The sequence below is a fragment of the Lissotriton vulgaris genome, chromosome 4_1, assembly GCF_964263255.1.
Source record: "Lissotriton vulgaris chromosome 4_1, aLisVul1.2, whole genome shotgun sequence".
Lineage (NCBI taxonomy): Eukaryota > Metazoa > Chordata > Amphibia > Caudata > Salamandridae > Lissotriton > Lissotriton vulgaris.
In genome coordinates this window covers 961,518,972-961,546,332 of record NC_141691.1, presented here as the reverse complement: position 1 = coordinate 961,546,332, position 27,361 = coordinate 961,518,972, and the positions used below count along the sequence as shown (strand labels likewise).

Genomic DNA, 27,361 nt, shown 5'->3' with positions numbered 1-27,361 from the left:
ATCATATTCATATTAAAGGGTTTCACATTGATAAGAAAGAAAGAATAATAGAATAAAAACAATATTTGATACAATAGGTAATAGAAGACCTTTGATGAGCCAGAGACTTCCCCCAATGATTCACAAAATATATTACATTAAATAGCAAGCATTTTCTTTTTTGGATAATATTCTGTTACATATATTATAGGTTATATGTTGACTTCTATCCCATCAAAAAAAAAAAAAAATCTAGATAGATGGATTTAATCCTGCTTTCCAGCTCAAAACTGGAGACCAAATCGATTCGCCCATTCTTTTCCATTTAAGCCCTCTTGTAGAGTATATGGCTCTCTCGAAGGTGAAAACAGCTAGAAAACGAGCCAGCCAAATCTGGAAGCTTGGTGGTTCGGCTTCTTTCCAGCGGGCCGACAAAATAATTCTAAGTACCGCCGTACCTATGAATAATACATTTTGCTCATTCTTTGATAGAGCGATCGATGAATCATATCCTAAAACAAACAATGAATCTGTTCCTGAAAGGTTATAGCCAAACAGCACCTCCCAGTAATCAGCAATCATATGTTTGATTTGAGTGAGTTTGGGGCAACTGCTTAGCATATGTATTAAGTTAGCTGGTCCTTGTGTACATCTTGGCCATAAATCATTTTCCCTTTTACCCCAAGAATACAATTTAGCGGGTGTATAATAGAGGCCAAAGATGGTTTTATATGTTTGAGCTTTAAGGTTGCCAGTCCTAAAAAGTCGTTGGCTCAGCTCTAGACTTTTATATATGTCAACATTGGGATTACTAAGTTTTGCTGCCCAGCTAGATTCAGTTTTTTCCAAATCATCTTGTACATTAACAAGGAGAAGATTATATATAACACCAATTCGTGTATTAGACCTATTAATAGCCTCCAACAGATCTATTTTCTGTAGCCCAAGGGTAGGTCCCTTAGCCTTGAGGTTTGTATATATTTGCACATATTTAATGTAGTCCCCGTTAGAGAGATGATATTTATCCTTAACATCTATAAAAGTAGTTTCTAGATCATGTACCAGAAAATCTTTAACACGCAGGATTCCAAGTCTCTTCCATTTCCTTGCTATGATGTCATTTGAAAATGGCAGGGTCGCCTTCGTATATCACAAAGAGGTATACCTATTCCATTTACTAATGTGCAAGTGTTTAGTAACTTTGCCCCAAACCTTTAATGCCTTTAATGCCCCATTTATAATTTCATATTTCCAATCATTGGTGTAATCCCGTGCCTCAATCTGTTGTAAGAACAATCCATTGGCCTTGTCCCCTAGTAATAGCTCATATATTGAGGGTGGAATATTATTATCAGGGGGTGATACCCTTCCGTTAGAGCTAATCAGTGGGGTCATTTGTTTAAGAAGTGCGGCCCAGTGATACATACTAGTATTGGGTATTAGTATTGGGTATTGCCAACCCACCTCTTTCGCTAGGCAAAGACATTAACTTGTGAGACCTTCGGATTTTACCAAGTTGCCAAACAAACTTAATCATAAGGGATTCAAGAGTTTTTAAGATCTTAGGATCAATAGCCAGTGGAATTACTCGAAACAGGTAAAGGCATTTAGGAAGTATATTCATTTTAAGGAAATTGGCTCGCCCTATAATAGACAAGTGGAGCCCATTTACTCTATCCAAATCTTTTGTAATATTTTGAATCAGTGGAATGAAGTTATGATTAATTATATTTTTAACAGTGGGAGTAATGACAATTCCTAGATAAGTAGCATTTGCAGCTCTCCTTTGATCATTATAGTCGATGTTGTCGGTACATAATACAATTGTCTTCCTTTTGTTTAAAGAATATCCAGAATAAATGCCATATTCTGTAGTTATAGCCTCAATTTCCACCATAGCCTCAATCGGGTTCGATGTTAAGACCGCGATATCATCAGCATATGCAAATACTTTAGTAGAAAACGGGCCAAGAACGATTGGGGTAATAATGGGGCTCTCAATAAGTTTCAAAATCAAAGGATTAATATATAAAGCAAATAATAAGGGGGAGCAAGGACACCCTTGCCTCATACCTCTAGTTATACTGATATCGTCAGATTCAGATCCCATCAATTGTACTTTAGCTTTAGGAGATAAGTACATTGATCTTATCGCTTTAATAAATTTGGGGCCGAAATTGTTTAATTGCATAATTGCCCACAGGAATTTCCACGAGACGCGATCAAACGCCTTCTCGGCATCTAATAATATCATTGACATTCGGCCCCCCGTGACTGTCATGCATCAAACAAGGCAATTACCCTAGATGTATGGTCCGTTGTTCCTTTGCCAGGTACAAAGCCATGTTGCCATGGGGAGACGATTTGTTCAATAACACTACTAAGTCTCGTGGCTAACACCTTGCCATATAATTTGGAATCCGCGTTAATTAATGAAATGGGACGGTATGACTTTAATTGCTGAGGTGATTTTCCTTTTTTGGGGAAGACAATTATATTTGTATTATTCCAGGAGTCAGGGGTTATCCCATTCCATTGAATACCTAAAAAAAGATCATGAAGTATTGGACCCAGCTGAGGGCTCAGAATTTTATATAGGTCTATCGGTAACTTATCGGGACCGGCTGCTTTGCCCGAAGCAAGTGAGGTTAGAGATAGTAAAACCTCATCTAAGGTGATTTCCCTTTCCAGATCCTGGCGTGTAGTATCATCTAATCCTTTTACACCCTCGGTATTATTAATAAAGTTACTCAGAAACTCATATTCTGTATTTAATAGAGGGGTAGAGTCTTCCGTATATAGATTCTGATAATACTGCTGAAATAACGAAGTGATCTCATCTGCCTGAGTATATGATTTAGAATTGTCGGTTATCAATTTTATCTGATTGGAAACATTCCTTTGCCGGGTGTGTAATGCCAACTGCCTCCCCACTTTTTCCCCATTCTCATAAATATCTCTCCTATGAGCACTGTAGGTCTGAGCTGCTTTTTGGCTAAGGTTGTTGTTTAGCTCATTTTTTAATAGAGTAACTAAATACATTGACTGTGTAGCATCTGCCCCATGGGAAATAGCTGTGGTATGATCTTCCTCTGCCTTAGCCAAGGCTATTACTTTAGCATTGAAGTCATTCTTATTTAGCTCTCTCACTCTAGCTTGGTAGCTAATGGTCTCGCCCCTAAGGGCAGATTTAAAGGAATCCCATACAGTGTTTTTGGAGGCACTAAAGCGGTTGATATCAAAAAATTCCTCCGTCCATTTTTTTAATGTGTTTAATGTATTCATTATCGACCAACAGTTTTCGATCAAATGACCACTGTCGAGGTTGCTTTCGATCGCCAACTGTCAGTGTGAGAACCAAAGCATTGTGATCAGATATGATCTTAGGATGTTTATTAATTGCTGCCTTAGCCACCAAATCCCTAGTAGAGAAAAAATAATCTATACGGACATGTTTTTGGTGTGGGTGGGAAAAGTATGTACATCCTGAGTCCTGCTGATTCTTAACACCCCATATATCTACTAGTCCCAAACTATTTGTGAGTCTCCTGATAGCCTTATATACTTTAGGTTTGCGTCCTACATAATTCTGCAGATTATGGTTATTTTGATCTTTAAATACATGTGTTTTTAGAGAGATGTTAAAATCCCCACAGATTACTAGCGAGCCTTGCCAGGTTGCAAGCTCAACTTCAAGTAGTGAGAATACTGTCGGATCGTCCTGATTAGAACCATAAATCGTGCAGATAATCAAACCATTTGCTAATTTCGCTATTGCCCATCTACCATGTGGATCAGAAGCAGCACATATAGGTTGGCCAAGATAAGTTTTGGCGAGAATCGCCACCCCTCTTATATTTGATGTTTGGGTAGAGACGGCTAAAAAATTATATCCTCTGAGCCTCAGTTGTGATCTTTTTACCCATGGAATATGAGTCTCTTGTATACATAAAATGTCTACAGGATTAAGTTTTATTAATTCACATAATCAACGTTGTTTTTCCCTATTTAATAGACCCCCAATATTCCAAGTTTGAATTTTCAGTCTAGCCATTAGTCAATGAATCAGCATATATAAAGAACTCTCTAATTCTCTCATTATACTTATCAAGGAGCTTTGACTTCTTCATCATACAGTTGCTTACTTTATTTATACAGTTCTTAGTATTTACAAAAAAAAAAGTTTTACCCTCTGGATCAGGTTCTTTTGAAAGAAGAAGAAAGAATTTGGTTTCCTGTGCAAAGAACATCCAATACTCCCAATCATGTACCTTATACCGAAAATCCACAAAGAGACACTACCAGTACCAGGAAGACCAATCATCTCGGCAAGGAGCAGCGTGCCGGAAAAGATATCGCAATATGTGGAATTTTACTTGCAAGAATTTGTTCAGAATATGCCATCTTATCTTAAAGATACGGAAGACTTTATTAGAAAATTACAGGACACAACATGGAGTGATGAATACATTCTAATGACGCTTGATATTACTTCACTCTATACAAGTATAGAACATTCAGTGGGTCTCAATGCAATAAAACATTTTCTAAATACTCATGCAATAGGAATGTTAAAACACAACAAAATGTTGCTGGAATTAATATCATGGTGTTTACACAATATTTTTTTTTGGGGGGAAAAGAGATGTTTAGACAAATATGAGGAGTTGCGATGGGGGCCTGCTTCTCCCCCAGTTATGCATTTTTACATGTAGGTTGGTGGGAGGAGCATGTCCTCAGAAGAGAACATTCTGTTTTGTTGGACAATCATATTGTTCAATGGATGAGGTTCATTAATGATGCTTTTATAGTGTGGCATGGCAATGTGGACAGCGCAAAAAGTTTTGCACAAACAATCAATGCAAACAATTTCAACTTAGAATTCACTGCCCACATTTACGAGTATTCTGTGGATTTTTTAGATGTTACAGTTTATAAAGGACAACACAAACTGGAAACAACATTACATCGTAAAATCACTGCAGGAAACTCAACGCTCCATGCAATAAGTTTCCACCCAAAGCATCTCATTAATAGTATACCTTATGGGGAACTATTAAGATTACGGAAAATATGCAGCACAGAAACTGAGTTAGAAAGATGCCATCAAGAAACAATTACCAGAATCTCACAGCGAGGTTATAGTCAAACTATACTTCAGGCCATAACAAAAGTCAATGCGAACCTAGAGGAGAACAATCAGAAGAGAAAGACCAACATGAAAGAGACAATCCCTTTCCAATTGAGAACCACAACCAAGGAGACAAATGTAGAGGGCACTACGATCAGGCTAATAACTAGCTACAGCAGGTAGGAAATTAAAATCGGAAGCATAATTAACAGAAATTGGCCAATAGTACTAACAGACACTATTTAGGCACAAAAAAATCAGAAAAAGCCAATACTAACATTCAGGTGGGCTCTATCAATGAGGTCCATGTTGGTCAAAAATAGTTCAGAGATCAACCCCAATAAATCATGGCTCAAACCAAAAAATGTTTTTCAAATGCACATCGTGCAGGGCAAGCACATTTGGGGTCACTACCACAGAATACACTACCCCATTCAACACAGAACCCACACTGTTAAAAGAAAATTATAACTGCCACACTGAGTATGCAGTTTATGTGCTGAAATGCACCTGCAGCCCGCAGTATTGTGGGTAGCACCAAGCTGCAGGTGCATGTAAGAATACTTCCGCACTTAAGAGCAATAGTGAATTCTGATCAAATAAATCCTGGAGCCAGGCACTTTAAGGCTATACATCATAATGGTCTCCAGTGTTTAACCTACTGCATAATTGAATCTATACCACCTCTTAGGCGTGGGGGTAATAGAGAAAAAGCGCTTAGAAGATTAGAGTCAAAAATTATTTTAGAACTGGACTCTAAGTCACCGTTTAAGTTGAACAACAGTGAAGAGTTACACAATTTCCTGTAGAAAAAGTTGTACGTAAAGTTTTTTATGTGAAGTTTTTTGTAACATACATGTGATAAAATACAGGGTGTTGTAGGTTAATACTATAATGAGTTTTGTGGGGTTATTTATGATATTCCTATGAAATGTTTATGAAATTTTAATGAAATGTTATGGAAGTTTTGTGAAGGTTTTATCAAATTAATTTTAGATGCTGTCGAAATTTAGTATAAACACGCTCTAGAAATGTATCACGACATAACAGAACCATCTTAACATGACAAACTAACATGGTACAGGATCATACCATTTATTTCTCCAAAAGGTAAAATAATTTTGCACAAACAAATAAGGAGAATACAAAGGTAAAGAGACATGAGAAATGGAACAAAGTCAGATTTTTCTCTTTCCCCAATTACACAAATAGGAAATCTGAAGGAATCGCAGACAGAAAATTTTGATAAGAGAGCATCCAGCCTCTGCACTTAACACCTAGCTGCTATACGATGTTTTTATATGTCTTTTAAACAGCTATTTAACTATTTTTTATATAATTATTGGAGAACACATGCACTTTAAAAAATTGTACGCACTTAGCACTTTGGGCAACACTTAGCACTTTATGAAAGTAGTGACAAACTTTGTCAATTGCACATCAGCACTTTGTGATATAATAAGACGGCATAAACTTAAAGAGAAACAAGTGGTAAAACATTGAAGATTAAATCAGTATGACCACAAGGCAAAAATAGGAAAGATTGTAATCAAATTAAAAAAAACACAATCATTTCCTGAGTTAATAATCATGTTTATGTGTAGGTAAGACAATGACACTAAAAGCACTATGCAGAGAGATACAGGTCATCCCACATATGAGCAATATTAATATCTAGTAAATAGGTTTATGCATTTTATCTATATATTTAATTATTTATTGAATTGATTGATGATATCATCGTTTATTCCTTTTTCTGTGTATAGGTATACATATGATTATACATATTTGTTTTTATAAATGACTTGTGAAAAAAGGATTAACCATTTCATGTTTAAAACAGAATTTACAAAATGCTGTAAGCTGTATTTTTTGCAACATATGCCTTACTATCAAACAGTCAGTGATTATAGGCACTCCTATCATGTGACATGATGACACAATAGATTTAAACATCATGATTTGCAGCGTTTCCTCATGTGATCAAGGTCACGTGCAGTGACCGAAATGCATAATGGCGAGTTGGAGTGAGTAAATAAAGATGATTTAAGCACAATTGCTGGAGTCCGTACCCGTCGATCCGCTTCAAGAGGATTTTGGTTGGGAAAAGTTGTGATATATATATATGTATATATATATATAAATTCACTGAAAAAACGATAGGTTTCAGGGACGTTATAGTTAGTTGGACATTTCACTCGTACAAAACCATAGAAATTCCCCCTTTATAGTTAGTTCAGCTAACTATAACTTGCGTCCCCGCAATGCACTGCTGATGACGTCACATATTACATCATTCATTACATGGTCAGTAACATCACTGATGACATCTCAAGTTACATCACTGTTGACATCATCCACATCCAGGGTGCGTTTGCACACTTGTCACTTCAGGCCACGCCCCCTCCCTGCACCACTGTGCAAACGCACTCCCTGGTGCGTTGTAAATTGGGGGATTAAGTCGGCTTGATACCTGAGGGTCCCTAGGGGCCAACTAGCCCACCAGCTACCTCCAGTAAACACCACAGAGCTGCGTTGCAGAAAGGTGTAAAAAGGGGCGTGGCCTCTCAACACCTCTCTGCAACGCAGCTCCCTGGCACATACTGGAGGTACCTGGTGGACTAGTTCACCCCCAGGGACCATCAGGTTTGAAGGGGACTTAATCCCCCAATTTACAATGTGCCAGGGGGTGTGTTTGCACAATTGCTATGTCAGACCCGCCCCTCCCTGCAACTAAGCATGAGCGAATTTTGCAGATCTCGCGTTCGCGAATTTTGCTGATTTGCGGATTCGCAATCCGCAAAATCCGCGAATTCCCGCGAATTTGCGGATTTTTTTTTTTGTGTTCGCCCGTGTTTCTGCCAGTTCGCGAGGGTTTTGTACACTTTCGCAAATTGCGAACTTACCTGTCGGGTCGCAAGTTTCGCAAACTTGTTGTTTCTACGTGTCCAGCCTGTTTGGGACACTCTTCTTCATCACTGCCACTCTCTGTCACCACTGCCACTCTCTGACTACTCATGCCACCCTCTGGCCCACCCATGCCACCCTCTGTTTCATCACCACACCCTCAGTGTACATTATTTTCGGCAAAGCAAAGCACACCTTCCCTGCCTCAAGTGACCTGAATTAATTTGGGGCTGATTAATGTGTCACAGAATATTTTTTTAGCTGGCACCTGCTTCCTTAGTGCGCCCTGATTAGTGATCTTTTGCACTTGCTAAGTGCTTTCATTGTTGCAAAATTAGTTACAACACCTGCCCTGCCCCAACTGACAATAATGAATTAGGGGCTGATTAATGGATTTTAACTTCCAGCCTGGCTCCTGCTTGTCTCCCTTAGCTGTAATTCAGGACCTTTGTGGCATATGTGTAACTATTCTGAGGTTCAGAGCAGGGTCACATAATAGTTTCAACTGGCAACTGAACTCTGGAGGGGCCCCTCAGGAAGCACTACAGGAAATGGCTACTAATGATGAGCCTGAACTTTTGAACCTGGTAAGTAGTTACTTTCAGTTTTGCTAAAATCGTATTTCTGCAATTTTGCACTTATTCGCGGGGCGCGAACTCACGCGAACTCACGCGAACAGTGCGAGCAGTGCGAGCAAAATCCGCTGCTCGCGGATTTGCGGATTTTGCGGGAGATTCGCAAATCTCGCGGATTGCGGATTTCCCGAAAATCCGCAAAATCCGCGAGCGGAACGGATTTTCCGCCCATGCCTACCTGCAACACTGTGCAAACGCACCGAAATTAAAAAAAAAATAATAATCTTTTTTTGGTCCTGGGGGTCCTTCTGGGACCCCCTAAGCAGGCCTAGGGGGTCAGGGTGTTTCTACCCTGCCCCCTTCTCTTGTTTTATATCTTTGTTTCTCTGTTTTCTGGTGACTCGCTTCTACCGAGCCACAAGATGGCTGCCAACACTTCATGGTTTGGAGTGTTGACACCCAATCACAGTGAAGCTCGTGCCCAGATATCAAAACTTTTATTTTTCTGATTTCTCACCAACTACTGAACGGATTTACACCATTTAAAAAAAAGGCCGCTTTATGATCCAAGCACTATCTTTTTACCAAATTTGGGGTAATTCAGTTCAGTAGTTTTGGCTGTAGCCTTGCACAAAGTTTCTTATGGGAAATGTATTTTTTTTTAATCTTATTTTTTAAATTTCTAAAAAATTACTGAACGGATTTACACTATTATCAAAAAAGGTCGCTTTCTGAACCAGGCTCTACCTTTCTGCCAAATTTGGGGTAATTCGTTCAGCAGTTGGGGCTGTAGCTCGTCGCAAAATTTCCTATGGAAATTAACATGGGGAAAACGTGTTTTGGAACCCCCCTTTTTTCTCAGCCCCCACTTGACGAATCAGGATAGGAGCTGACCTGGATAGACTTTTTTGGGGGAGAAGTTCTCAAAGATTCATCAAACAAAGCCAAAGTTATTAGCAAATCAAAAAATGATTTTCCTATAGAAACTAGGTATATATATATATTCTCTGAAAAAACCATAGGTTTCACACCAGTTATAGTTAGCTGGAAATTTTACTGACTGACTGACTGACTGACTGAAGGCCTCATTTATGAGGCCATGCGTCACTTTTACGCCGCCGGTGCGTCACTTTTTGTGACGAACCAGTGGCGTAAAAAATGCACCTTGTTGAGTCATATTTACAAAGTGACGCATCTAGGTATATGCATCACTTTCTAAACCCCTGCACCACATTATACCTGCGCCAGGTGTAATGTATGCAAAGGGGGCATATTGACGCAAGAAAGGGTCGTAGAAGTGACGCAGTGAAATCTATGAGATTTCAATGCGTCACTTTTAGGACACCGTTGCGTCAAAATCTTGCACCTGCCTCAAAGCAGGCATAAGACTGACGCAGGCCCTTTCACATGGGGCTGGCCCCATATGAAAGGATGCATTGCTGGAGTTGCGTCACTTTTGTGACACACTCCAGCAATGCATCACTTTTGCGCTTACAGATATGTCAGAAATACTGAAGTATCTGTAACTCCTTGCAACATAATGCGTCATACATTAAATATGACGCATGTGTAGAAGACTGAAGGCCTCATTTATGAGGCCATGCGTCACTTTTATGCCGCAGGTGCGTCACTTTTTGTGACGCACCAGTGGTGTAAAAAATGCACCTTGTTGAGTCATATTTACAAAGTGACGCATCTAGGTACATGTGTCACTTTGTAAACCCCTGCGCCACATTATACCTGCGCCATTTGTAATGTATGCAAAGGGGGCATATTGACGTAAGGAAGGGTCGTAGAAGTGACGCAGTGAAATCTATGAGATTTCACTGCATCCCTTTTACAATGCTGTTGCGTCTTAATCTTGCGCCTGCCTCACAGCAGGCGTAAGACTGACACAGGCCCTTTCACATGGGACTAGCCCCATGTGAAAGGATACATTGCTGGAGTTGCATCATTTTTGTGACACACTCCAGCAATGCATCACTTTCCTCTAAACACTCTACTTTATTTTTTTACTCTATCTTTTACACTGTTTTCCCCTGTGGTGCGCACCTGGTGCGCGTACCGGAGAGCGTACCGGGGAGCGCCGCCAACGCTTACCCCGCGAAAATTTCAACAAAAAAAAAAGGTTTTTTGCCCTTCAAGGTCCTTCTAGGCCCCCCTGCCCCCCTGAGAAAACCTAGGGCGTCAGGGGGTGTCTACTCTGCCCACTTTTAATATTTTCCCCTTTCTTTTTCACCTCTTGTGTCTCGATTCTACCGAGACACAAGATGGCGGACTCTCCGGACTGTTTAGAATGTTGACAGACACCCGACAGCCAATCAGCTTTCCGCTCGCGCACTCCCGTAGCGCGCCGGGTGCACTCCCCGGTACGCGCACCTGTGAACGCTTGGAGAGCGCCTATAGATATATATGTGTTTTTGAAGTTAATTTTTGTAAAAACCACTGAAGCAATTTTCACCAAACATAGCAAAGGCACATCTGCGTACCAGTCCCTACATTTTTGCCAAGTTTGGCGTAATTCCATTCAGCGGTTCGGGCTGTAGACTTGTCAGCCCCCACTTCACGAATCCCCCAAAAACTTTCAGGGAAGGAGCGCAGCGGAGCTGGCCAAAATATTGGAAAATTACACACAAATTCCTCAACCAGCGCCAGAGTTATTCCCAATAGAATGTTGCGGATTTCCTATGGTAGCCAATCCAAACTATAACTACCTACTGGCGACCGCCAGTAAGTAATATATATATATATATATATATATATATATATATATATATATACATATATATTGCAACTTTGGATTGGTAAAATACCATCTGGGCCTAGCTGAAATGAATGAAAGCAACCCCTGACCCCTGTTTTGTTATCATTATAGCTCTTCAGAGAGGTTTAGCTTTGTCCAGACACAAAGGAGCACCCAGCATAAGTCAAAACAATACCCTTTCAGACATAGAGTGCTGCATGCATTTTGCAAAAAAAAGGAGCAGAGAACGCTGGGTAGTTCCCAAGTTTAGGTGGACAGCAGCTCCTGTATAAAGCAACCTACAACACTAGCGACCCTCAGGGGCCGATTCCGATCTGGTAAAGAGCGCTCCGAATATCCGTTAGGAGCATTTTTCCCGTACGAATCGTACCCTGCAATGTCCCTCGTACGTACGACGAAGTATGATTCGTACCAGGAGCTGGACTCCGTACGAGTCGTACAGAGACCGTACGACTCTAATCTCCATACGAATCTCACTCGGAGCCCGCTGTACACAAAATCTGTACGGTTAGCGGCTGGTTTATACGACCCAGCAAGTACGATACGTGTCGGGTACGCACCGTACGACCCTTTTTCTACAGGAGTGGAAAAAAGCCGTAAAAGCAGAGTTCGCGACGAAACAGGTACGGTATAGTTCCCCCGGGTACGGCGCATACCTCCCATGATCAGAGGGGTATGCCAAGATGAAAAGAGACAAAGGACCAAATGTACTAAGAAAATGATTTGCGATTTTCTAATTGCAAATCGCTTACGATTTATTTGCAATTAGGAAATCCCAAAACGGCAGGCACAAAAGTGTGTTGAACACTTTCTGCAATTCTCAGTGTGTCGCAAATGACCTACCTCAATAATATTAATGAGATAAGTCACGATTTGCGACCCATTAGAAATCCCAAAAATCGCACTGGGCCAGGGACAGACTGATTTGCATATAGCCAGGTTCTGAGCTGGGGTGGTGCAGTGAGATAAATAACGGTGATGGATCAAGCCCTGATCTTTGGACTGGGTAAAAGTGGTCTGCTTAATTCAGACACTCTGTTCATCACCACCCCCTTTTCTGAATCGTTTTTGGCCACTATAGGTGTGGCAGGGTATACTCAGACATGAGTCCCTTTTTCACTGCACCATCAGGATTCAAGCAAGCCGGGCCGAAGAAGGCTGAAATGCCAGAAACCGGTCCCCGGTAGCTTGTCTCCTTTCTGGTGAAGAATTGGCTTGGTAGTTTAGTCTGCCCTGTTCCCATGATGCACTGGGCCAGGGACAGACTGATTTGCATATAGCCAGGTTCTGAGCTGGGATGGTGCAGTGAGATAAATAACGGTGATGGATCAAGCCCTGATCTTTGGACAGGGTAAGAGTGGTCTGCTTAATTCAGACACTCTATTCATCACCACCCCCTTTTCTGAATCGTTTTTGGCCACTATAGGTGTGGCAGGGTATACTCAGACATGAGTCCCTTTCTCACTGCACCATCAGGATTCAAGCAAGCCGGGCCGAAGAAGGCTGAAATGCCAGAAACCGGTCCCCGGTAGCTTGTCTCCTTTCTGGTGAAGAATTGGCTTGGTAGTTTAGTCTGCCCTGTTCCCATGATGCACTGGGCCAGGGACAGACTGATTTGCATATAGCCAGGTTCTGAGCTGGGATGGTGCAGTGAGATAAATAACGGTGATGGATCAAGCCCTGACCTTTGGACTGAGTAAGAGTGGTCTGCTTAATTCAGACACTCTGTTCATCACCACCCCCTTTTCTGAATCGTTTTTGGCCACTATAGGTGTGGCAGGGTATACTCAGACATGAGTCCCTTTCTCACTGCACCATCAGGATTCAAGCAAGCCGGGCCGAAGAAGGCTGAAATGCCAGAAACCGGTCCCCGGTAGCTTGTCTCCTTTCTGGTGAAGAATTGGCTTGGTAGTTTAGTCTGCCCTGTTCCCATGATGCACTGGGCCAGGGACAGACTGATTTGCATATAGCCAGGTTCTGAGCTGGGATGGTGCAGTGAGATAAATAACGGTGATGGATCAAGCCCTGATCTTTGGACTGGGTAAGAGTGGTCTGCTTAATTCAGACACTCTGTTCATCACCACCCCCTTTTCTGAATCATTTTTGGCCACTATAGGTGTGGCAGGGTATACTCAGACATGAGTCCCTTTCTCATTGCACCATCAGGATTCAAGCAAGCCGGGCCGAAGAAGGCTGAAATGCCAGAAACCGGTCCCCGGTAGCTTGTCTCCTTTCTGGTGAAGAATTGGCTTGGTAGTTTAGTCTGCCCTGTTCCCATGATGCACTGGGCCAGGGACAGACTGATTTGCATGTAGCCAGGTTCTGAGCTGGGATGGTGCAGTGAGATAAATAACGGTGATGGATCAAGCCCTGATCTTTGGACTGGGTAAGAGTGGTCTGCTTAATTCAGACACTCTGTTCATCACCACCCCCTTTTCTGAATTGCTTTGAAATATAGCAATCTTTTTTGTATAGCAGACCATTTTCCTAAAAGGAAAACTGGATGCGATACAAAAAGCAAAATTAAAAGTTTTCTTTTCATTTTTTAAGAGCAGGCAATGGTCCGTGGCACCACTTCCTGCTCTTAAAAACAGTTTTTGCATACATTAACAAAAGGGAAGAGGTCACTTGGGGACCCTTCCCATTTGCGTATGGGATACTACCAACTTGAAATTGGTGGTAACTGCAAATGTTTTGCGACAACATTCCCTGTCGCAAAACATTCCTACACACCAGTGGTATTCAGTATTAGGAAGGGATTCCCTAAACACGCCCCTTCCTAATATCGAATCACAAAAGCAAAATGCGATTTGGTAACAAGTTATTGAGTCACATTTTGCCTTTTGTACATGCCAAAAAGCATTTTGCCAGTCGCAAACAGCCTGATGAGCCGTTTGCGAGTGGTAAAATGCATCATACATCTGGCCCAAAGAACTTTTGTCATTTCAGCAGCAAATTCTTTAAGCATAGGATTAGCACAGTGCCATTCACAATGATCTGTAAAATGACAAAAGCCTTTTACAACTCCAGGCACAGTATTACAGCTTTGGATTGGTAAAACATCATCGAAGTCAAGCTGAAATGAATAACAGCAACCCCTGACATGTGTTTCAGCATCATTATAGCTTTTCAGAAATTAGCTTTGTTCAGACATAAAGGAGAACCCAGCATAAGTCAAAACAATACCCTTTCATGCATAGAGTGCTGCATAAATTATGCAAAAATTAAGCAGAGAACTCTGGGTAGTTCCCAAGTTTAGGTGGAGAGCAGCTCCTATATAGAGCACCCTACAACACCAGTCACACTCTGAATTTGCTCACCTCAAATGTCTGCTTTTCTATCAATGTTTTTAAGCATAGGATTAGCACAGCGCAATCCACGCCAAGTTAGAAAGGGAATTTCTTTTGCCATTTTTACAGCAATACCACGTCTTAAAACACATAATTGGACATGTAGTTTAAAAACATATAGTCACAGAAAAGGAACACTAGTAATTACAGTTTCTCAATAAACAAAGGGTATTGTAAGAACACCTCTACCACCTGGTTCCAGCACCACATCCACCAAAATATGCTTTTATCAATCAAATGTTAGCTAGAGTTAAAGATATTCTGTTAAGAGAAATAAACAGAATCCATCTCATTTAATAGATTCATCAAAGTTTGCAACTCTATTTTACTAGAAATATTAAAATCCAGACCCATCTATAAAGATTACCTTGGATCAGAAGATGGCCAGCTTTGTTCCAAGTAGGGGCAAGTCGAGCTGTAAGTGTGTATGAGAGGCAGGTCTGCAACAAAGCTGGGGTTACTCTCAAAGGAGGATCCATCTAATAAAACACAAAAAACAATGCGAAGACTAATTCAAATACCATGCCCTAATGTTCCCAATCATGCGTTTGCTTCTATTTGGTTTTACTGTACGTCATGCCAATAGCAAAAAAAATATACATTAGAAGACAACATGTACAGCAAAATCTAGAATTAATAAGTGCTAAATTAATGAGACATTCATGCAGGGTACAAGGCAATTACCAACAATAGGCGAGTAGTTTTCTATATGAAAGTCCAACCGCTCCATGAACATTCAGCCATTGGCCCTTGCAAGCAAATATTTTCACTCTCATAACAAAAAATACGAGCTATAATTTTATGCATCTTATTCTATATACTTCTATCACTGGTGTTAGCCACTTGCATCATAGTTGGCTGTATGATGGCAATTAAAGAGAAAATAATACTAAAGGGCATATTTACAAGCCCCTTTCGCCACCGGAGCATCACTTTTTTATTTGACACTCCAGTGTCATTGTGCTTTTCCCCATATTTACAAGGTGGCGCTAAGCCACTTAACATGACATAACAGCCCCTTATAAATATGCCCCTTTCTGCAGCAGTAACTACGGCATAGGAGTGGGCAATGGGTGTTGCTGTGGGAATTCCACCGCAACACCCATTGCTTTTTGATGCTGCCCCAGATTTACAAGGATGGGGCAGTGCCAAAAACGAACGCCAGGTAATACCTGGTCTAAGAATGGCTATATGAGGACAAATTATTAATTTCTCCTTGTTATTTGTTCCTATTATGTGTGCTGCATTCTGCAGCACACATAGAAAGAGCAAATCACAATTATTGATTGTTTATGTGCAGGAAGGTGCCCCTTCCTGCACATAAACAATTGCCCCTGCAGCGCAGGCACCCTGCAACATGGCAGCAGGGTGCCTTCACTGGAGCTAGGCTGATTTGTTAGCGCTGCACTAGGGGAAACACAGGGGTGTGCGCATTTTTGAAAATATGGCACATCCCAGCGTTTTGAAAATGCAAAAGCGTGGTGTTGCCAAATTTGGCGTAACACAGCGCACCAGCATTTTCTTATAGATATGCTCCTACGTTTCATTACCTTTCTGGCTATTTATATGCCTCTGCAATAGCACCTGGTGAAACAGCTACCAGTGCAGACCCCCTCAATGTTTTCTATTCGAAATATGCAATGGGCATACTGTTTGAAACTGCAACATTTAAGATGTGTTCTTTCATACAATCGCAGCATCCATGTTTAATCATAAGTAACATGCTTCTTTTATGCTGGTAAATATAGGCCCACTAGGCAAAACTGTTTTGTAGTGGTATGTGGCATGAAGGCTGGGACAAGTAAGGTTACTTGCTTGCAGTCCTAGCTCTCCTTCTTCATTACAGAGCAATCATAAGCACTGGATAGTCTTGCTCACCTGTTGGATGCCAGAGTATATTTAAAAATGAATATCTAAGTGTAAAACCTTTTCTGTAGAAAAGCCTCTCTGCAGGATAAATTGGCCATTTCAGTTTATTTACTTACAAACTGCTATACTCAAAGAATGAATAAAAGAATGACACAACCTTTTTTTAACCCCTTAAGTGCTGATGACGGAACCGCTCCGTCATCAGCTACGGGTGTGCTGTGCTGATCACGGAGCGGTTCCGTCATGGCCCGCTCGGCGTGCCTGCGCGGCACGAATTTCGCGCCTGCGCTGGGCGTTTTATTGAGCGGGGCGGGCCATGACGGAACCGCTCCGTCACAAGCACAGCTCAACCGACGCTGGTGACGGAGCGGTTCCGTCACCAGCATGCGGCCGCCACGCGGCCGCCCCGCCCCTTAGCACTGCGGCGGAATAGCCTCCGCAGTGAAGGGGTTAAAGAAAAAGTGAAAGAAAACAGAAAATGTTGACAGAGCGGCTATAGGTTATAGAGGCTAAACAAGTGGCACTACTGCTCCTTTAAGCAAGTCCCTTCAGCCAATATTTTATCATTTTTGTCAGGGGCATTTGGATCAGTTTGAATATAATGGAAAAGTAGGATACTATGTGCAAAATAGCCATTTCATCAGCCGTATCTGATTTTTGCTCAGGTTGGAACTAGTGTGGCCACCAATGGGTTTGAACCATCCTTTGGAAGCACCATCTCTCATGGCACCTGTAGCCTTATTTTTTACACTATCATTTATGGGGCCGTACCCTAGATGACTCCTACTCCTTCATTATCTCCATCTTCATCTGCTGCATCTCTTCAGCAGAGCGAATGCCGAACAAGGTGTTTCCTGGAAAAGATGCAAGTTGGGGGCCGGCAGGCTGAGTGCGTGTTGTTGGCCGTCTGGCTTTAAGCCTGTAAGACAAAGCCAGAAATACCTCCTTGAGGAAAGACCATGGCAAAAACCATGAGAACCTACACTGGCAAAGTCTGCTGCAAGGTGAGATGATTTGAGTCCATCATGCATTCAATTATAATTTCCTAGAAATCTGTCCGTGACTCTTTGAGCAGGTCTCCCATAAACTGTTGTAGGAAATCCTAAAGGGATCAATTATATCTCCAAAAAAGCACGCATACACTTGGCAAATCAGAACTTCTTCTCACATACTGTACACTATTCTACGTGCTGAGTTCAATTTTTTGCTCTCTATGTTATGTGGTACTCTGGAAGAAAGAGCTGCAGACTTCCATCACAAAATGTAGCAGTGTATCTGCTCTCAAAACAGTGACTCTTGTTTCACGTTTGCCTTTACTTCGTATTTAGGATGTAGTAAATGTAAACGTGAAGTCTTACACTTCAGTTTTTTTTTTACTTACAAGGTCCCAAAGGCGAGACCTATTGGCTATCTCAATGCTTGTTAAATAAAACATATTTTTATTATTTTTAAATGCATTCTGGAAAAGTAAAATTAAAAGTTTCCTTTTCCGCTGGACCACTGCCTCCTCTTAAGATATGTTGCTGCCCACATTCACAAAGGGGACGGGGTCCCTTGGGGACCTCTTCATGTTTGCGAATGGGGTACCACCAACTTGAGGTTGGTAGTAACTGTGAATGTTTTGCGACTTCATTCCCAGTCACAAAATATTCACAAATACCAGTCCGACTTGCTATTGGGAAAGGATGCCCTTGGCACGCCCCTTCCTAATAGCGACTTGCAAACTCAATTTGTGATTAGGTAATACCTTACCGATTCGCAATTAGGCCTTTGTACATTTAAAAATTCATTTTTCAGGTCACGAATCAGGCCGTTTACCAGCTGAAAAAACTTCATACAATTGGTCCTTTATTTTTTTAAACGTAAAAGTGAGTACTGTGAGATGTGAAGTAACATGTAGGGTTGAGTATTGTTTTGACTCTAAATCTGAAGAATGTGCTGAAACTAATCCCAATGCCAATCTGCCATTTTTTAAGGATTCTGTTGGCTAAAAAGGTGAAAATGTAAGAGGAAACAGAAACTGTTTTACCATTCCACAGTCTTGGGAAATTATGAGTCTAACTGTACGTCATGGGCAGTTTGTGAAGTCTGTACAAGGGCTGCACTGGCTGACTACCAGTAGCCAATCTGAAGGTGCTTAAAACATGGCATTTTTTAAATTGGCAGAAAGGATCCCACCTTCTTCATCAAAGTAGGAAGTAGACACCACCAGGTGAAAGACTACGAGGGAATAATGCATAGTAGAGATGAGGCTGTCAGACCAACCAAGCAGCACCTGTAATAACGATGCCTTTACATTTTAAGCATACTTGGCACAGATCCAGCTGGTCTTAACGGTGGATCCTCTTGTAAACTTGACCGTACATCATATCAAATGACCACAAGACGGACTTCTACAGAAAATGGATATTGAACAGTGGCATACAGAGCATACAAGAAGATCTTCATGAGCCGATAACCTGTAAAATCAGTGTACTGTGTGAAGAGGGTACTAGTGTCAGGCATGAAATTACTTTGGTGATGTATGTCTCCTTTTCCAGAAGCTTATTTTTTCCGTTATTTACCCTTTGGTTTGCTACATTGAACTCCTCATTCTGCATGAGTGTCTGTCTTGCTTTACTTTCTCTATACTGCTGCAAAAACGTCCTTTTCCTGGGACATCAGTCTTAATGTTGTTGAAGGAGTAACAAGAATGTGCACTGCGCCTTTTGTTGCTTTTACTGGGATGGGTCCTATAAAATGTGAAAAGGCTATTCACATTTCATTATAAAGCTGGAATTACCTAGTGTACAATTAGCTGGTATATACACTTGTATGTTCTTCTCGCGTGATATCTGCACAATGCACTTGTTTTTATTGTGTCGATGATGGAAAAGGAACTTGCACAGTACACAATTATTCAATAGTTATTTAGCAAAGTGGATAATCACATCAATGTAGCACATTTCACAAAAAACACATACACCCACATTCCGTTGTTGCATACAGAGAGAAATAATTCGAAGGATTGTTGGCAGGGGGCCTTGAAAGTTTTGAGGTGAAGACTAACATTTGTCTCTTTTACAGGTACACAGTTCAATGGGAGGACACAAAGGTGCATAATAAAGTCTATATATTCATGTAACAGAATATGTTACTAATGAATGGAGTGTGTATGATTAGCTCATTCATGAATGCATTGAGCCTGAAAGCATTACTTCCAGAATGATTTATAAGCTTGAAGGAAGAGCGTTCTTAAGTACTTAGTAATTAATAATTGAACAGTGAAGTCTAGGTTTAATGTATGCTTTGAACAGGACTGCCCCAAAGTGCAAAGGATACTTAGAAACCAGCAGATAAAATATAGCTGCTGATATGTCAGTACAGAATCGTCCACAGTGTCGAGTTTTGCTAAGTGTATTGTTTACTGTCCTCTGCCCACTCTGTGAAGAACTCACAAGCATGGGGAGAGACAAGACTTACCTGTAAGCGCCGCCACCGCCGAGAGTCATTAAGGGGGCAGAGAAAACCTATCCAGATAACGCCGACACCGCCAAGAGTCACCGGAACACCTGACTCCGCGCCGCCGCTCCGGGGGACCACAACTCCCGGCAGGCCTCGCGGCGGCGCGTTCTGAGCGACGCGGAAGGCGCCAGTGAGCGCCAAAGGACCGGATAAAGCCGGCTGCACCCCGGCAGAGCGGGGGAGAGACAAGACTTACCTGTAAGCGCCGCCACCGCCGAGAGTCATTAAGGGGGCAGAGAAAACCTATCCAGATAACGCCGACACCGCCAAGAGTCACCGGAACACCTGACTCCGTGCCGCCGCTCCGGGGGACCACAACTCCCGGCAGGCCTCGCGGCGGCGCGTTCTGAGCGACGCGGAAGGCGCCAGTGAGCGCCAAAGGACCGGATAAAGCCGGCTGCACCCCGGCAGAGCGGGGGAGAGACAAGACTTACCTGTAAGCGCCGCCACCGCCGAGAGTCATTAAGGGGGCAGAGAAAACCTATCCAGATAACGCCGACACCGCCAAGAGTCACCGGAACACCTGACTACGCGCCGCCGCTCCGGGGGACCACAACTCCCGGCAGGCCTCGCGGCGGCGCGTTCTGAGCGACGCGGAAGGCGCCAGTGAGCGCCAAAGGACCGGATAAAGCCGGCTGCACCCCGGCAGAGCGGGGGAGAGACAAGACTTACCTGTAAGCGCCGCCACCGCCGAGAGTCATTAAGGGGGCAGAGAAAACCTATCCAGATAACGCCGACACCGCCAAGAGTCACCGGAACACCTGACTCCGCGCCGCCGCTCCGGGGGACCACAACTCCCGGCAGGCCTCGCGGCGGCGCGTTCTGAGCGACGCGGAAGGCGCCAGTGAGCGCCAAAGGACCGGATAAAGCCGGCTGCACCCCCGCGTCGCGGGACGCGAGCGGGACGCCCGGGGCTAAGCCCGGGCAAAGGGCGGGCCCTCTACGGCCCTCATCGGCACGAGTAGGCAGGAGCAGGGCCAAGACCGCTGCCCAAATTCACCCAAGTAAGTGCTGTTACCCCTTCATTCCTGTAATCGTCTGGATCATCATATTGACTTTCATCCCAAGGACTAGCATTTTTGATATCAACATGTCTAAAGCTAAAGCATCTTCTGCTCCACTTAACACAATAGACAATTACATGGTACAGAAAGTTGCCAAAATTAATCAGAATAGGAGATCATCTTTGGGTCTTAGCTATTCACCGGACTTGCTCATCGATAATACGCCTCTACCACTCTCAGTTCTTGACATTAGTAATGAGGTGTTTCAAACCCCAGACAATAACCCACTGACCCAATTATTAGTTGTAATTAACGAACCAGCTCCTGAATGTACAACTGATGTTGAAAGTAATACCTTAGAAGAGGAAATCCCTACACCGGTTCCAGCCCCTAGAGTAACAAAGGGTAGGGGGAAAAACATACCAAAAAGGGGTGGACTTCGATCAGGTAAAAAATGCCTTGAGGCCTCGTCCGTGGAGATAAATGGTGACGATATTGGGAACAATGGGGGAGGTGGAATTCACCTAGATGAAGATCAATTCAAAAAGCTACTGAATGCCATAGATAATAAAATTAAAACTATTACTAAACCACTTCTAAGTAAAATTGACCTGCTTACAGCAGAGGTCACCAGATTGGGATCACTTTTGCAAAAAGCTATAGAAGAAACACCAAAGTCTGTCCCAATAAACTTGGCTATGGCAGATCCGAAAAATACCAAAGCCGTACTTCGCCCAGATATTGCCACAAACACTTCCCAAAACACCACGTCCAGGCCTGGACAAGGGGGAGAGGGGATGGGAATTCTAAACCCAGCTTCCATGGTTGAGGATTCTGCAAGGCCCGCCTCTAGAAGTACAAATGAGATAGAGAATACAGATAAAGGGCCAGTAGAACTAATAGTGGAAGCTTCCCCACTAATATTGGTTTTAGCAAATGTTCCTAAATTAGAACCAGGACAAGAGGAGAATATCCCTTCTTTGATAAACAAATCACTTCATTGGTTATCAAAGAATATGGCTTTCAAACCAGGAGGAAGGGACCAGCTGGCACAGGAAGTAGTAAAAGCTAGAAGGGTTGAATGGATCGGGGGTGGCATTAAAAAGTTTAGGGGGGATTGCGTGGTGTTGCACCTCTTAGATCCCGAAGTCCTACCAAACATACTAGCTAATATATATCCCCCCCAGCGTAGATCTACTGAAATAGTGCCATTAACGTTGGATTTCTTTTATACAAAAAAGGGAAATAACATAAATCCAACACTGTTAAAAACTAAATGGAACCCTGTAATAAGAAAAGCCAAATACCCTGCAAATAAAAATAATTGGGGAATTGCGATAGAAAATAGGTTTTCTGCCATTTCTGGATTAAGCCAATGTGACTGACTGGAAAATCCGATGAACCTAGGGCAACCAAAGATTACAGAGGTCAAACACGGGAATCCTAGCATTCCCATGACAAAAGAAACAGATTGTGGTGTGACTAGGATACCTGAACTTAGAGACTACACTTTTAAACCAGTAGAGAAACGCTCATTAGCTGCTCACTCTGGTATTAAACTAGTCGAAGTAAGGTCTCCACCTGGTGCGCCTTCCCCTAACCTGACTATTCCCTTAAATAAGAAGAATATGGAAAGGGAAAGTCCCATCAAGATCATCTCTTGGAATATCGCGGGTATCCAACATAAAATAGAGACTCCAGAATGGTGTGACTTTATAGATTCTTATGACATTGTGCTGCTACAAGAGACATGGTCAGTGTCACCAGTTTTTCGCTTGGGCTTTTTAAACTTCTATGTGCCCGCGAAGAAGAATACAAAGGGACGCCCTTCAGGGGGTCTAATTATTTGGATACGGCAAGCTCTGCAATGCACCATTAAGCAGAACCATATCTCTAATAGCGACCTACTTTCTATACTGCTCACTTGCAACGATGGTTGCAAGTTGGCAATATATAACATCTACGCAAGGGGAACCCAAGGGGGCATATCCTCAGATATAGTAGGAGCTTTAGATGTTGATCTAGAAATGATATCTACCCAGTACATTATCTTGGTGGGTGGAGACCTAAACACAACATTTGAACCCTTAGGTTGTGAGGATAATGATCTGACATATGAAGAAGACACCAAATGGGGAATTCCTCAGTTAGACATTCCGGTGGTTAAAAAATGGACAGAAGTAGCTATTCAGGTTAAAAGCCTATGCCTATCCAGAGGATTGAGGGCAGCCAATGGCCGCACTCCTTCTGATATACAGGGTAGGCATACCTTTGATAACCTAAGATCAAGTAGTAGGATTGATTATATTCTGATAGATGTTAGAGGCTGGAGTAAAGTGATCGACATGCAGGTCATATCTAGGTTGGAGAGTGATCACAACCCTTTGTGTTTACTATTCAACCTAGAACAAAAAATAATGGCAGAAAATCCAGCTAGGAACTTTATGACTTCAGATGTTGTTCCATCAAATAATCTTCGTCATGTTAGATGGGCAACTTTAGTAGCCAATGCAGAGGATAGGCAGGTCCTTGAGGGGCTAGTTATTGATGAAGTTGCCAGACTACAGGTTTTTATGAATGATGAAAATTTTAAAGAGATGATTGAAGAGTCACAGCCAAAGTTCTTTGCTAGTATTCAGAAGCTATTCTTGAAAACAAGCAAGAAGAGGAAGGGTAATGGACCACCCATAAAGAAGGGTTGGTACGATCAATCATGTAGAATAGCAAGACATAATCTTAGTATCGCTTTAAGATCTAAAACGGGAGTTTTAAAAGCCAGGGACGAATATAGAAAAACCCAGATTAAGGCAAAAAAGCAATGGGATGAGAATCTTTGGCTAGATTTGAAGAAGGCATGTGTTGATAAACATCAGAAAGAGTTTTGGGCCATATTAAAGTGGGGCTCAGGGGGTGTAGCTGAATGCCCAAAAAATCATGTTCCTAAGGAGTCTTGGGTCGACTTTTTCAAACCCCAATATGCTGACAACTCAGGCCTTCAGGCTGTTCCCCTTCTAGAAAGGGTATTTTTTGCTAATGAATTATTTACATTAAAAGATGTCCACGAGGCAATGGATGGAGTGACCAGAGGCAGGGCACCAGGAATTGATGGCATACCGGCAGATTTTTTTCTACTAGACAGAGATAGCTGGTGTAAATACTTTGTATGGCTTGGAAATGCTATCGCACAGGGGGCAAAGATTCCAGCAACATGGAAAGGAGCAGAAATAATCCCAGTTTACAAAAAAGGGGATAAGGCTCTAGCAAGCAACTACAGGCCAATCAGCCTTATCGATTGCGCCCAAAAACTGATGGGCAGGCTGGTTCAAAACAAGTTACAAGCCTGGATAGTTGACAAGGACATTCTTTCGCCTTATCAAGCGGGATTTCGCCCTTTAACCAGCTCTGTTGACCAGGTGTTCCATTTTCTAACTATATACTGGAAAAATGTTACCCTGCTAAATGGTCCCCTGTTCGCTGTCTTCGTTGACCTAAAGTCCGCGTTTGATTTAGTTCCCCGACAAAAACTTTGGGATGTTTTAAGGGATTTAGGAATAAGTCCGGAATTATTAACTTTGCTTGTAAGACTCCACGAGAACAATTATGCCCGGATTAGGTGGGGAGCCCAGGGCGAGGTCACAGAAGCCTTCCCTGTTGAGAGAGGCGTAAGACAGGGTTGTGTCTTGGCCCCCACGTTATTCTCCCTCTACATAAATGGCATTGTGGATTTTCTGAAGCAAGTTCCGACGGATGCTCCATTACTAGACGGGAAGCGAGTTCCAGTACTAATGTTTGCAGATGTTACCTTGCTGGTCTCGCGGACCCCTAGTGGTCTACAAAAGACAATAAACGCTTTTGGCGATTTCTGCCGGATCCGGGGCTTAGAAATAAACACATCAAAGACAAAATTTATGAATCTGAATCCCTCTAAGAAATTCAAGGGGAAAATGGTTTACAATGGGGCTTTCTTGGAAGAAGTGGATGCCTTCACTTATCTAGGCATCTCCCTGAATGCTAGTATGAATTGGAGATCCCACATGGACGTTGTACTGTTAAAATTTAATCAGTTGGCAGGGGCAATAGCCAAAAAGTACAAATCTTCATTTACAGAACCAATACAGCCAACAATGGAGATCTATGGCATGAAAGTGCTGGGTGCATGCCTTTATGGATCAGAACTTTGGGGTTTCACCAATCTGAATGCTTTAACAGTGGCAGAAAATAAATTCCTGCGGGGCCTAATCGGTGTTCCACAGAGTACCCCCTCAACTCCTCTACTTTACGACCTGGGGAGGAAAAGGATTGAGGACATGATCAGGCTGCGTCCCCTCCTATATTGGAGGCGTATAAAATCCACTCCGGAGTTGAGACATTACGCTGCTGCCTTACTGGACGTTGATAACTCTGATATTTTCCATAAAGTAGTTTGGCTAAAAGAAGTGAGGAAATTACTTCAAAAGTTGCACCTTGAACACTTGTGGTCCGTAACAGACCCAGATGACTTTCCTTCAAAGACTACATTAAAAAAGTTATACTGGGACATGATAAACAATGCTGCACTGACCTCTAGCCAATCTCCTGCCTTGACATCCCAGTTCCTAGAGATAAAAACCTCCCCAAGGTTTGAACAGTACTGGGATTTGATCTCCAAACCTCTAGATAGGAAATTGTTTTTCCAGTTCAGAGTTGGCACCTTGCCCCTAAATGCTTTTACTGTTAAATGGTCCCCAGATAATGTAAACACATGCTTCCATTGTAAATCCCATGTAGAAGATATTTTGCATTTCTTATTTGTATGTCCACTATACGTTGCCCCAAGGCGTAGATGGTTGAAACCGGCATGCAGAAATTTGGGCACAAGGAGATGTATTGAGGCTTTTAGGGTCCTGAAATCAAGCTGTGCCCCTCAACTTGCAATTGCTGTGGCTAAATTCCTGGGATGGGCCTGGATAATACGCACGCGCACTTTAAAACTCCTATGAACTACTTGAGCTTCCTTTGGGCTGTGATGATATTCTTTTTAAAAAACTTGTAAATTTTGAAAATTCTTATTCGCCAACAAAGCACAAATGTATGGTATTTAATACGTTTTTATTACTAGATTAGTATTTATTCTGTTTAGTTTAGGGATGCAAACTTTTATGAAAACGTTGTCGAATAAAGTATTTAAACTTGAAACACAAGCATGTTTGCAGGCCCCGATAGTCACCGGAGCGGCCCTCTTTTTTACGCTCCAGTGGCGTAGCACCATTCCCCATATCTACAAGCTGGAGCCAAGCCACTTACTGTGGCTTATTGTCGCTTTGTAAATATTCTCCTTTCTACTGCAGTCCTCTGCGGCAAAGGGACGTCCAATGGAAGTTTCTGTGGGAGTTCCACTGCAACACCCACTGCTTTTTGAAGCTGCCCCAGATTTACAGGGCTGAGGCAGCACAAAAAACAGCGCCATGGATTACCAGGTGTTAGAATGGCAATACAAGGAGAAATCATTCATTTCTCCTCATTTTTCGCTCTTTCCATGTGGGCTGCATTCTGCAGCACACAATGAAAGAGCTGATTGCCATGAATGATTGTTTATGTGCAGGAAGGTGTCCCTGCCTGAACATAAACAATCGCCCCTGCAGCACAGGTACCCTTGCCACATGGCTGGAGCTAGCCAGATTTTTTGCGGCAGTGCTAGGACAAAAACAGAGGTGCAACGTATTCTTGTGAACACGGTGCATCCTTGCATTTTAAAAAAGTCAGAGAATGGCTCATCTGATTTTGGCGCATCTCTTCACTACAACATGTTTTGTAAATATGCCCCTTAGTATGATTGCCTGTTTGCAAAAACAGGTATACATTTTTACAAAATGAAGGGTGTTTCGCTGAGTACAATCTGAGCGTGACTTGAGTGAGCACTAGACCTGGACGGTATGATCTGGTAGAAAAGGAAGATTGTGTGAGGCAACTAAATCCTCTGTATATCACAAATAGAGACCACTTCTAGAATATGACCAAGTCAATGTGAAGTGACGAGTAGTGACAAGGGCGTCTCACAAAAACTCTGTGGATGTGACCTATAGTCACCGTCCACTCAAGGGGGCCAGTGACCCATTAGGAAGGAACGACTTGCCCCATGGGAGGCGAGGACTAGGGAGAACCCGGTAGTCACACTCAGTGACTGTTGGGCTGTTCCCCGTAGGATCACTTGATGTCAATATATTCCACGATACGTGTATGTTAAAAAACAAGAGCGAATCACTGTTGTCGAAATCTCCCGAAAGGATCTCTCCATCAAT

At 42.4% G+C, this 27,361-nt stretch overlaps 1 protein-coding gene across 1 annotated transcript in view; it reads right to left on the bottom strand.

The window, feature by feature from the left end:
* The window catches only part of C4_1H18orf63 (chromosome 4_1 C18orf63 homolog), a 1,615,038-nt gene that overhangs the window by 1,158,345 nt on the left and 429,332 nt on the right, over nt 1-27,361 (bottom strand). The window contains exon 4 of the mRNA XM_086966887.1: nt 15,074-15,185. Within this exon, the coding sequence (XP_086823013.1) occupies nt 15,074-15,185 (112 nt within the window). The remainder of the gene's footprint in view (nt 1-15,073; nt 15,186-27,361) is intronic.